The sequence below is a fragment of the Zootoca vivipara genome, chromosome 14 (assembly GCF_963506605.1).
Source record: "Zootoca vivipara chromosome 14, rZooViv1.1, whole genome shotgun sequence".
Taxonomy (NCBI): Eukaryota; Metazoa; Chordata; class Lepidosauria; order Squamata; family Lacertidae; genus Zootoca; species Zootoca vivipara.
Window position 1 is genome coordinate 8,273,496 of NC_083289.1, and position 13,021 is coordinate 8,286,516.

The 13,021-nt window shown below is 47.3% G+C and overlaps 1 protein-coding gene across 1 annotated transcript in view; it reads right to left on the reverse strand.

The window, feature by feature from the left end:
* Positions 1-13,021, reverse strand: part of CELF6 (CUGBP Elav-like family member 6) — a 178,837-nt gene that overhangs the window by 21,425 nt on the left and 144,391 nt on the right. Inside the window, exons 5-8 of the mRNA XM_060282460.1 lie at positions 11,620-11,699; positions 5,515-5,658; positions 2,317-2,461; positions 1,473-1,622 (exon numbers count right to left, since the gene is read on the reverse strand). Of these exons, the coding sequence (XP_060138443.1) occupies positions 1,473-1,622; positions 2,317-2,461; positions 5,515-5,658; positions 11,620-11,699 (519 nt within the window). The remainder of the gene's footprint in view (positions 1-1,472; positions 1,623-2,316; positions 2,462-5,514; positions 5,659-11,619; positions 11,700-13,021) is intronic.

Here is a 13,021-nt window from a genome sequence, read left to right on the forward strand (position 1 = left end):
TGCCACAAACTACATGAGAGCAAACTACACAAACTGCATGGCACAACTCTGGTTCTTTGATCCAGCTCCTCATCCTCCTGGACCACTTGGATCCTCTATCCTCTAACTTTTGCCCTATTTGTCACCGTTAACGGCCACATATCTGAGAACAACAGGCTGGGTCCAGTGCAAACACTTGCTCTATGGCAATAGGCCTGCCGCCCTTCTATGTGATCAGAGGTACTCTAAGGCCTTGCCCACACCTCCATTTGCTTCCCCCGCCCCTGGGGAAACCTGCAGTTTAGAGCTGACTAGGAACAAATAGGGTTTTCCAGGGATTGCTGTCTGCTCCAATTTAGCACTAAAGAGCAGGTTTTCCAGGGCAAAGAAAATGCAAACGGCTTGGAGATCTGTACCTAGAAAGCATAGGGCAAGTGGAAAACGACCTGGACATGTGTTTTCTAGGCACGTGACAAGCTGGATGAGCCCTAAGATCTCATATCTAGCTCAGAGTGAGCAATGGAGGGAACCTGCAGGTTGTGGATGCAACACAGCTCCCTGAGACCTCACCCCCTAAGGAGTCCTTTCCCAACCTGGTGCCCTCCAGGTGTTGCTAGCCTACAACTCCCATCATTCCTCCCCACTGCCCATGCTATCTGGGAATTGTTGCCCAACAACATTTGGAGGGCACCAGGTTGGGAAAGTCTTCAATAAGGCAATGGCATCGTTAGAAGGTTGCTGGAAATTAGTTTTAGCTCAACAGCCATTCAGTGCAGGTGGGCAAATACCTGCAAAAGGCAGCCGAGGCTTGGACCGTGTAAATTCTCTGGTTGTGACTGACACCAGCTGTGAAACTGGCTTAGGAACTAAGGCAGCCATGCACTGGACAACCTGCTTGGTACCCAAAGGTGAGCAGAAATCCCATGCAAGTGAGTGCATTGAATTCTATCGAGGGAACAAGCAGAGGTGGAGGACAGAAGGATCTCTCCATTCCTCCTCCATCAGTCCTCTTGGTTTTTCTCTGCTGGCTGTAGAGAAAGAGAACCTATCCCTCAGCTCTTCCATCTGCCTTCTCCCCCCCTTTTTTACTAGACTTCTAAGAGGCTGGTGTCCTGCATTTTGATGCTAGCTGAGAAAGAGGGCGCTTCCCATCCAAGGCATCCAGCAGAGGACACAGGATTCTAGCCTGTTAGCAAAAATATGTCAGGGTAGTAACTTTTGCCAGCTTATTTACAAGACTGGACTAAGGGAGGTTGCTTTTTTAAAATGATACATAATCTCCCAAAGTGCAAATGCATTAACATAGGGGCATAGTTGCGCATAGAGAAGCAGGGATGAGTTTCCTGTTTGCTCTTTATACTGCGCCAGCTGGGCATTTAAGTCTTCCTGGGGCCCCAAAGGACTAGCTCTCCTCTTGCAGCCAAATGGCAGGGAGCTTGAACAGCAAACCCATTATTTCCCGACTCCTTTTTTTTTTTGGCCAAAAACCTTACCTGGGTATGGATGGATTCCATTGGTGTAAATAGTTTCTGATGCTGGCTGCCCATTGGTTTGTGGTGGGAGAGGGCTGAATCCATTCACCCCGATGGGTGTGGCTATGCTGGGAACAGGTGCTGTGCTGATCCCTGGAGGTGTGCTTGTACCTGTGGACCACCAAGAAGTTGGGGAGAAAGAGACAAGTTAGAGATGGCCTTTGATGCTGGCTATTTCCTCAAACACAGAGGATGGGTGAGGTCTCTGACTAGAATGGGTAGGAATCTGGTTGGTCGAAGTTAGCTGTTAAAAAACCATTCCACTTCTTCATCTGGGCTGTTTTGCAGTCATCAAGAGTGAGTGAGTCCCGGTCGTTGCCAGTTTGGTCCCAAAATGCATGTTTGTACATCTACACACACTTTAGGCCAGGCATCCCCAAACTTTGGCCCTCCAGATGTTTTGGACTACAATTCCCATCATCCCTGACCTCTGGCCCTGTTAACTAGGGATCATGGGAGTTGTAAGCCAAAACTTCTGGAGGGCCGCAGTTTGGGGATGCCTGCTTTAGGCTAGTACAGGCATCCCCAAACTTCGGCCCTCCAGATGTTTTGGACTACAATTCCCATCTTCCCCAACCACTGGTCCTGTTAACTAGGGATCATGGGAGTTGCAGGCAGGCCAAAACATCTGGAGGGCCACAGTTTGGGGATGCCTGCATTACTGTATACGTAACTTCGCAGGAGAACTGCATTGCAAAATTTGGGGAAAGTGTGAGCATTTTTGTTTTGGAAACTGTCTGTTCTGTATGTCTGCCTTTGAATGTGAACTGGACTGAATTTCTCTACCATCCCTGGTGGCAAATACCTGATGATGGTGTCATGGGAGCAGCAACCAGCCCGCTGACGTTAAACGCCGCCATCTGTTGCATCTGTGCCGCCGCAATGGCTGCCATGGGGTTGAGGCAAGTTCCTTGTGCTGCAGCCATCAGAGCTGCCTGCTGCTGCATTATCTTAAGGAAAGAAAGACAGGCATGGGGGCAGAGAGAAGGAAAAGAAACGGAGTAAGCAAGAGGGGCAGCAGTGGAGGCGGGGAAGAGAGAGGAGGAGGAGGAACAAGCAAGAACAGGAAGCAGAGGACACAGAGGAGGAGGAGGAAGAAGGGGAGAAACAAGAAGGTGCAAGTTAGGTTTGCCTTTGTTGCCGAAGAACCTTTTCCAGCCGTTGACACTGGGCATGGCAGGAACGTAGGAAGATATCTTATGCCGAGTAGAGTGTCTAATAGTATTGTGTACAACAGCTTTCCCCAAATTGATGTCCTCCAGGTGTTGCAGGACTACAACTCCCACCAGCCCCTGACAGCACAGCCAACCATCAGTGATGAAGGAAGTTGGTGTTGAAAACATCTGGAGGGTACCATGTTGGAGAATGCTGGCAACAGGACCCAGGCACCTTATTTTCCTGGGGCACCACTGAGGCAGCTCTCAGGCAAAAGGAGCTTCCAGTCGGATACCTCCTATTCTGCTATGCTACCCATGGAATGGTCAGAGATGGTGCTGCAGTTGTTTCAGTCCAGGAACCAACAGAGGCCTGGCTTGCCCTAACCTCTAGGCTAGATTACTGCAACAGATTATACATGGGGCTGCCTCTGATGATGGACTGGAAACTTCCGCTGGTGCATAATCCAGCCACCAGGTTGCTTACTGCAGTAAAACAGTTTGATCATATAATGCTAATCCTTGGCAGACTGCACTGACCGCCAGTTAGTTTCCGAGGGCCCCAATTCAAAGTGCTGATGTTGCCCTATAATGCCTTAAATGGTTCAGGACCGCAATACCTCAAGGACTGCCTCTCTCCATATGAACCTGCCCAGATCCTGTGATCCTCCTCTGAGGCCCTTCTTTGTGTGCCTCCTCCATGAGAGGTCCAGAGGGTGGCAACACAAGAACGGGCTTTTCTTGGTGGCTTTTCTGCAGTGGCTCCCTGTTTGTGGAATGCTCTCCCCAGAGAGGCTCACCTGGTGTCTCTATTACATATAACCAGCAGGGCCGTCTTAAGGGTATCCAGCACCTTGGTGCAAAAAATTCTCCGGCGCCCCCCTTTCCCTCCGGCCTACGCGGCAGGGACGGGAACTCATCTCTGGAAGGGATCACCTGCTGTGGCGGGTGGGCAGTGGGCAGCCTCAAGCCCTGGGCTTGCTCAGGATCCCAAGGATTGGAGGAGGTTGGCTCTCCCCACCCCCCCACCCCCCGTGGAGCCAGCAGGGAGAGCTCCGGACTGCCGGAGGACTTAAGAAGGCCCTCCTGCAGTCCGGAGCCCTCCCGCCGTCAGTGGAGGCCAGATGGGCACCACAGAACCAGTGGGAAGAGCCCCAGACTGCCGGAGGGCTTACGAAGGTCCTCCTGCAGTCTGGAGCCCTCCCGCCAGCAGCGGAGGCCAGATGGGCGCCACAGAGCCTTCCCACCAGCAGGGATGCCCCTGGTGCTGCATTTCATTGGTAGAGCTGCTGCCGTGTGGCATTGCCTCTACCAATGAAACGCAGCGCCGGGATGAGGGATCTCCCCTGAGCGGCATAGCTGGCGGGCGTGCAGGAAGGAAAAAGGAGGCCGTCGCGCAGCTCCCACACTTGCTGGGGCGCCACTGAGCGCCCCCTGAGCGGCCAGCGCCCTGGCACACCACACCAGTAGACCCAATGGGTTAGACGGAACTGATAACCAGGTCTTTGGCTGGTTAAACAATTTATGGCCTTTCAAACTGGGCGGGTGGGGGACACAGTTTGCTGTCTTGCTTGTTATTATGTGATGTCTTTTGATACTGTAAACCATCCTATGATCCTCAGATGAAGGGTGGTATATGAATTGTAATAATAATAATAATAATAATAATAATAATAATAATAATAATGTTGTTGTTGTTTCAGCCATGGTTCCTTAGTCTAAGTAACGGGAAAAGCAGAGGGTTCCAGCACCTTTACCACTTGTGCAGAAGGGCAGATTTCAGCTTGCCTGACAAACTGCACCTGCCAAAGCCCTCTCTCCTGCACAGCAAGGAAAGCTGCAGGCCCTGTGTCCTCTGTTCCACCTGCATCTGAGTGAGAGAAGGTGCAAGCCGAGCTATGTGGCCACTGGCCTGCCTGCTCTATAACAGGAACACCATCCTGCCTTAGATCTCATCATCAGACCCCTGTCTATCTGCTCTAGACTGATTGGACTGTGTAAGAAGAGTCCTGCAACTGAATCAGGCCAAGGCCCCAACTAGTCCAGTATCTTGTTCTCACAGCAGCCAACCAGATGCTTATGGGAAGCCACTTGGGCTTTCCAGGGAAGTGATATTCAGAGATGAACTGCCTCTGACAGAGGAGGTAGTATGGATGTATTGTGGCTAATAGCCTTATCATTCATTCATTGATTTATCTAACCCTCTTTTAAAGCCATTCCAACTTGGTGGCTACATGTTATTGGAGCTAATCATCTAGCTTGGGCTAAACACTGTATAAAGGAGGACTGTGATGTTGGCCTCTGACTCTGCAGTCTTCTGCCTACTTCTCTTTGCTATCTGGCAGCAGTTTCCTTTGGAACAGCTATCAAGACAAAGAGCAGCAGCATCTCCTCCAGAACTCGACACTCCATCCATACTTTCCACCTCCAAACCTCTTCTCTGGGCTCTCAGAGCTTGCAAGACCTTTTCCTTTCGGGATTTCCCTCCACTGTTGACATTCCCACTCTGTTCAGCTCCCAGCTAATCTTTCAGCTTACACAGGAGTCAACAAGCCACCTGTGGCCCATCAGACCTCTTGACTGTCTCCCCAGTTAATGGAAAACCTGCTTTCCCAAGAAGGTGACCTCCAGGTTTTTTGGAGAACAACGTCCATCATCCAATTTGGCTGGGGCTGATCAGAATTGTGGTACAAAGCATAGCAGGAGCACCAGCTGTCGTCCTTGGAAGCTGTCTCTGCCATGCAGTGTGAGTTCACCGGCCACCTGCAGCTATGCTAGCCCCCTCTGGCTTGTCCAGTTCTAAATGCTTCCACCTTATAGGGCTGGCAGCGGATTGCAGCATCTCCTACCGCTTGCGTATATGCCCCGTAGGCTCCAAACTGGATCGTCATTGGATTGAAGATCCCCAGCTGCCCTGCCATCTGATGCATCCGCCGAAGGGTCCTCTCCTTGTCTGTGTCAGCAAACTTCACCACCAGGCTGGACGATGCTCCCTAGCAGAGTGGACAGAGAAACAGAGGCACAAACAGAGAGAGTGGGGCAGAGTGTATCCATTGCTCCTGTATGAAGCGGTGGCAGCTGGCACATAATTCACATCCCCCTCCCACCCCCCAGCAAGGACAAGCGATACGGGTGATGGCAGAAGGATAACAACTAGGGCACATCATTTCTGCTAAGAGAGACACAGGCAGACGTTAGGCGAACCAAACAGGTGTGCTGAAAAAGTTGTTTGAGTAGATCCTTTGAGAAACTGAATGACAGAATCATAGACTTGCAGAGCTGGGACCACGAGGGGCAATCAGTCCAACCCCCCTGCAGTACAGGAATCCTTTTGCCCAACGTGGGGCTCAAACCCATCACCCAGATATTAAGAGTCTCATGTTCTGCCAACTGAGCCATCCCAGGTACTTCTACAAATACAACAATGATCAATGAATGTTCACAAATATGGGATCACTTTTAAAACAGCATCCTCTGTATTGTAATTTATTCTATTTGTAAGCCATTCTTCAACTTGAAGTTTCCCAGGATAGTGCACAAACAATTCCTTGAAATCCAGCATGGGTTGTAACCAATGCAGTGATATATTTGTTGTGCTGCGGGGCATCATAGTGCAAGGGAAAACATTACCAAAGATTCAGATTTCACAAAAAGAATCAGCCCCTGTGCAATAAGCTTCCTCTAGTGCAATTGCACATGTTTCCTTCCTTGAACAACCTTTAAAGTCTGCCATCCACGGGCACAAGAGCTCTTGTGCTCATGGACAAACAACCCTGGCCCCCTTGGTACTCTGTTATGGGTGCTGACGGTTAGCAGGAGGTGCCTGCCAGTGCTATGATTTCCTCCACACAACAAACTACAGTTCCCAGGATTCTTTGTGTGCAGGGGAAGCCATGGCTGTTAAAGTGGTACAAGAGTTCTTTAAATGTCTGGTGTGGGTGAAGAAGTCCTTCTGGGGAAAAGTTTTGGAGGAAGGACGGATAAGGCACTTGGTCTTTGAACCTCTGAAAGTGTATTTCTTTAACCTCAGTCACCTTAGTGGGACGTGAGGAGATTCAGAAACAGCAAAGCATCTCCTTTGCTCCTCTGAGTATTTATCCCATCTCTTTGATTTCAATAGAGTGAGATAATTGTGATTAGCACGTACCAGTGTGCGTGCCGCCCCCCCTTCTGAAGGCTGCTGCTGTTCCAACCAACCACACCAGATCAGAGTTCATCTTCAGCACAGCCTCCCTGCCAGGAGCAATCTCTGATCAATGCAGACCTCTTTTATAATCATGGCCGGTTCCCTGGGCTCTTTCCCCTTTCTTTGGCCTTCATTTAGAACTGTGACCTTCATTGTTAATTAAATGGCAGTTTTCTCAAGCCAGTGATTGAATTACCTCCTAACACCTGCCTAGAGAGCACAGCTGCTGATCAGAATAAACGATGGGCCCTGCGTTATTTTTACAACAAGTGATTTGATCCCCAAGATTCTGATCCAATCAAAGAGAGGATAAATTAGCCGGTGATTGGATTAAGGAGAAAAACACAGTCTTGTGAGGGGTGGGGGCCTGCTCTGTGGGGCTACCCTTTTCTATATGGCAGTGAGCGGCTCCTGAGATTGCTTTTCTAGATATTTTTTTAAAAGGAAAGAAAATGGTATTTTCATAAGGCACTGTCTCTGAGAGTTTGCATGGATCAGAGGTGTAGGACCTCAGTCCCCGGGGGGGGGGGGGCAAATGCAGCCCTTCAGGACTCTCTGACTGGTCCTCAGGACCAAAACCCTCTTGAAAACTTACTGCCAATTGAAATCTTTTCATCCAACCTATCTCATTGGGGCATCTGTGAGGATAAAATGGAGATGACAGAGAACAGCAAATTTCGACTAGTCATCCTGTTCATGCAAAGTTTATTTGCTTGCCTTGTGCAAAGGAACTCCCCTTTCCTCTCCTTCCTCCATGTGCCCCCCCCATCCTGTCTGGGTTTTCTTGCAACCCCCTCCCCCCAAGCAGGGGCACAGGGCGAGGAAAGGGAGGGAAAGTTCTGTTGAGCAAGCAGAATTCCTTGCAGGAAGGGGATAACTTGTTAGGGAATCACTCTGCAAAGAAACAAGTAAAAGTTTCTAGAAGGTTCCAGAGGAAAGGAACAACACGCAGAATTGTAAAGGTGTGAAAACCCCAATGGAAACAATCCCCCCCCCAAATGAAGGGGATAGTTCAGAGCCTGTGAATCCAGAATAATATCATTCTGTTATTGGAAGTTTATTGTATATTTCACAATGGAGCAGACCAGATTTGCTATTCAATTGGAATTCTGAATAGACTTGTAAGTAATCCCACTGAAAATACATGGAAAGGACTAAAACACATTTTTCGTTGTTTACAAAATACACTTGACTATTGTTTAATTTTTTTCATTAGGATCAGAAGTTTATTCATTGATTGGGCAAATCTACCAGACAGAAAATCAGTGTCTGGGATGGTGTTTCAGTTTCATAATTCTTTGGTGGGATGGAAGTCCAGGAAACAAGGGATTGTAGCCACTTCCTCCCTGGAAGCTGAATACAGTCCTCTATCAGACTTATGTAATGAATTGAAGTACTATGTACAGATTCTCAATGACATAGGTGTAAAATGTAATTATCCAGTACAAGTATGGGAGGATAATCAGGCAGTCATTGCAATGGGGGAGTTTGAACTGTTTAAAGGTAGAACAAAACACAGGGAGATTAAATATCAAAACGTAAAAGTAAATGTGAAGCAAAACCTGATAAAGCTGCAATATTGTGAAAGCAGGCAAAATGTGGCAGATGTATTTACAAAATTGCTTACGTTTGAAAGACATGCACAACTAGTTGAGAAGTTGGGAATTGTGTTGCATGATGTGTGACTACTTTGTATATGTTCATAATACTGGGTTTTTTTCTGTGCAACTGAGAGGGGTATAAGGGAATCGTTCTGCAAAGAAACAAGTAAAAGTTTCTAGAAGGTTCCAGAGTTTTTCCTTTAAATTTGGGAGTGGCACTCTGATCTTAATTAGTGTCAGCTGAAAGTACTAATAAAAAGACCACTCCGCTTTGTGTTTGCAGATACCTGATAGCAAGCGTATGTCAGAAGAGTGTTGCCGGACTGTTGCTGTGATTTACAATGTGCTGGACATACAGTAATACTTTGGTTTTATAGTGTACCGTTTGTGTTAACAGTCGAAAATTTTCCTTTGCAACCTTAATGCATGTAACCCGTCTGGGAATAAAATCTTTTGACTGAGACTTCACAGTTTGGTGAGTCATCTTAAAAGAAAACTTTGTCATTGTTCCGTGTGAGAGAGAAAGAAGATAAACTCTGCTAAAACAGTTTAAAAGAGTCACCAGTATCTGCACAGCAAAAGTGTGTGGACGGTAACCTCTAATATAACTTTGTTCAATACAACCCTTGTGCCATGAGCTCCTTGGAGGAAGGGTGGAATAAAAACACAATAATAAATGGGTAATAGATGTCTTTTTTATGCTCTGCAGAGGTGGGAGAGCTGAGATGATGAGTTAAGGGAGGGTGGGAGGGGATTCCAGCTGCTTAATTGCTGCGTGTCAAGCTGTGATTGAAAACACAGGAACAGGGCCAATGATAAAGGCTTCTGGTTGCTTGAGAGCAGCCTGGGAAAGAGCCTAGCACTGCTTATCTGTCAATTTCAATATAGCTTCCAAGCAGTTAGGTGGCCACCTCTGTTTTTCTTCTCTATCTGCAGGGTGTACAAAACTTTCCCACCATAAGTTAAATTGTAGTGCATCTAGCTTAGTACTGCAGACTCCAGCCTTCCCTCTCCAGACATTTTGGACGACAGTCACCACCATCCCTCACCATTAGGGGCTGATGGGAGTTGAAATTCAAAACATCTGGAAGGCACCAGGTTGGAGAAGGCTGGTCTACTTTAGGGCATAGGTGCCAACTTCCAGATTGAAAAATCAGAGATCGGCAGCTGTGCGGAACCAGAAGCTGCGCTGTGGCCATTTTGGAACTGGGCAGAGCGACACCGGAAGTTGCTTCTACGCATGCTCTGCCCATTTCCAAAATGGCCGCAGCGCAGGAAGTCGTGCTGCGGCCATTTTGGAACTGGGCAGAGCAGTTGCTTCTGTGCATGCTCTGCCCATTTCCAAAATGGCCGCAGCGCCAGAAATCGCTTATGCGCATGTCCAGAGACTCCAGACATGCGCAGAAGGAGCCTCCCCGGGCCGGTAAGAATCCGGGGGATTTACGGGGTTTTTTAAAATCCGGGCTGCCAGCAGGAAACGGCTGGAGAAACGGGGGTTTCCCGGGGAATACGGGAGACTTGGCAGCTATGACTTTAGGGTCCTCGCTCAAGGGTCTTAGGCTGGTGGGGCAGTGCCCCAATTTCCCCTGACGAGCCAGACTCCACTGTCATGTGAATATTCCCTGTTTCCTGATGGACCTTTTAGTCCCTCTCCTCATCTTTGGTATTGTGGAATTGACAGGGTCACCAAGTGCCAACCTCTACAACCAAAAGGTGCAGAGCAGTTAAGGATCGCTCTGCTTGCTCTCTCCCGCTTTGCCAGTTCCTTCGCCTACCACTCTCCTCTTGCAGCTGTGCTCATGAGGATGCTGTAGCTTTCGTCCCATAGCAGGCAGGAAGGGAAGGGCTGCTGAAGTTGAAGGGCAGGGTGTACAATGGCTAGATCAGGGGTCCCCAAACTAAGGCCTGGGGGCTGGATGTGGCCCAACTGCCTTCTAAATCCAGCCCGTGTACGGTCCGGGAATCAGCATGTTTTTACATGAGTAGAATGTGTCCTTTTATTTAAAATGCATCTCTGGGTTATTTGTGGGGCATAGGAATTTGTTAATATTTCCCCCCCAAAATATAGTCTGCCCCCCCCAAGGTCTGAGGGACAGTGGACCTGCTGAAAAAGTTTGCTGACCCCTGGGCTAGATCCAGTTAGCCACAGTGAGGCTATCTGGGTTGATATCTGCTGGTCCTAATGCAGGAGACCCTGTGGCCTTCCAGATGTCGCTGGATTCCAGCACCCATCAGCCTCAGCCGGCAATGCCAATGGTCAGGAATGATAGGAGCTGCAGTCATTCTGGGCACATCAGGCGATGTTCAGCCTATGTCACTTTTGCATGTGTTCATTCATAGAGCCATTCCATTAATCTGCAATTCCCCCCCTCCCCCAGTATCTGCATGAAAATGAAGATTTAAGTAAAACTTGCATGTGCATTTCAATGTATTTTTCTCATAATATATATATTTTCACTCAAATTTCTGAACTTTCTGTCTGTCTATCTATCTATCTATCTATCTATCTATCTATCTATCTATCTATCTATCTATCATCTGTCAAACTGCATCAAGGAAGCACAAAAGGCCATGAGTAACAAAGTCCCAATCTACAAATTAATCCAGGATATGTGGGTCTGGTCGTTTTGTATCAAAATACACAAGGTTAAATGCCTCAGATATTCCAAATATGTTCTTTCTGTGACTGTGCACAAACCACAAAACATTTAAAGAACTGCAGTTTATCTCTCGGAGAGCTACAATCCGCAGCACCCTTAACAAACGACAGTTCCCAGCTCTCTCTCTCTTTTTTAGAGGAATCATGTGGTTTAAATATATTGTGTATACTCAGCAATGCGCTTGAATTCCCTGACACTATCTCAGATGCTTTATGGTGAAGAGAAACTTCAGCAAACTTCTTCCCATGCAAGACACCACAGGAGTAGAAGTTTAAGAACAAGGGCAAAGGTGTGGATGTCTTTTGCATAGACCTCTGGCTGAGCACAGGGAACACCTAAACCAATTCCCCATCATAGAATTATAGAATTGTAGAGTTGGAAGGGACCCTGAGGATCATCTAGTCCAACCCCCTGCAATGCAGGAATATGCAGCTGTCCCATGGGGGGATCGAACCTGCAACCTTGGCATCTCTAACCCACTGATTTGGCCATTTGCCCAGCACTTACCGGCATGGTCTGACTGCCGTGGAGACTACTGATAGCGGCTTGCGCCTCTGCATGACTCCCGTATTTGACAAAGGCACATCCTAAGAGGAAAGAAAGTATCAATGGTCAGCTCAGAGGCATATCCAAAAAAACAAAACAAAACCCAGAGTGGATCTCCATATTGGCAAAGCCAGACAAGGTGGGGAAATGCAAGCGGTAGCCAGAAGTCTGGCAGATCTAGGATTCTTTCTCCCCACTGTAAGGCAATGCATGCCCTTTATTGCAGGGCCAGGTCACATTTTGCTTTTGGTAACTTGGGTTGAATGGCATCCCATGTTCCACTAGTAAAAGACAAGCATAGCTCTGTCACTTGAGAATGGGGTGCACAAGCCTAAGTGGCCAGATTTTCCCATAATAAACAGGGAGAGAGGCTTCTTCTTCCTGTGTGTGTTCCAGGGTTGCAAAAGGTTATGTTCCAAATCATTAAATTTTGGCCCGATGCTTCCCCCCACCCTCACCCAATAAAAGGACTTAGTGTGACTCTCGGCAATTTAAATGTACAAAAGTTTAAAACAAGAGGCAATTCAACAGCAATATCCATAATAAACAAAAACCAATAGTACAAAGGGGGCATTCACAACAGACAACACAGAGCATGTGTTTTGTTTTTGCAGCTCTGTTAGGTGCCTGTTTGCTCAGAAATAAGGTTCACTATGCCTGGTATGGCTTAGTCCAGGTCACTGCGCATAGGACTGCAACCTTTAAACCAGTGTGTTTTCTTATTAATAATAATAATAATAATAAATAATAATAATAATAATAATAATAATAATAATTTCAGACACACCCTTCACTGTAGGCCCCACAAAGCGTAAATGCAATGTTAAAATCAGTTTAAACACCTGACAATAGATGTCAAAACCAGGGTAAAGGACTGCAAATCCTCAAGGACTGCCTCTCTCCATATGAACCTGCCCAGTTCCTGTGATCATCCTCTGAGGCCCTTCTTTGTGTGCCTCCTCCATGTGAGGTCCAGAGGTTGGCAACACGAGAACGGGCCTTTTCTGCGGTGGCTCCCCATTTGTGGAATGTTGTTCCCTGGAAGGTTCACCTGGTGCCTCCATTATATGTTTTTAGGCAGTAGGCAAAAACATTCCTCTTCAACCAGGCCTTTGACGGATTAATATTCCACAGCCTTTAAAATGTGTCTATGGGAAGGGGGGGTATTGTTTTGCTGTTTAGTTTTAATTATTTACTTGTTTTATCCTGCATCTTATTCTATGAATCACCCTGAAATCTTATGATGAAGGGAGATAATAATAATAATAATAATAATAATAATAATAATAATAATAATAATAATAATAGGTCCTCAGAAGGATTGGAGAATATTACTAGCAAGTATCAGGCAATGGGAAATATG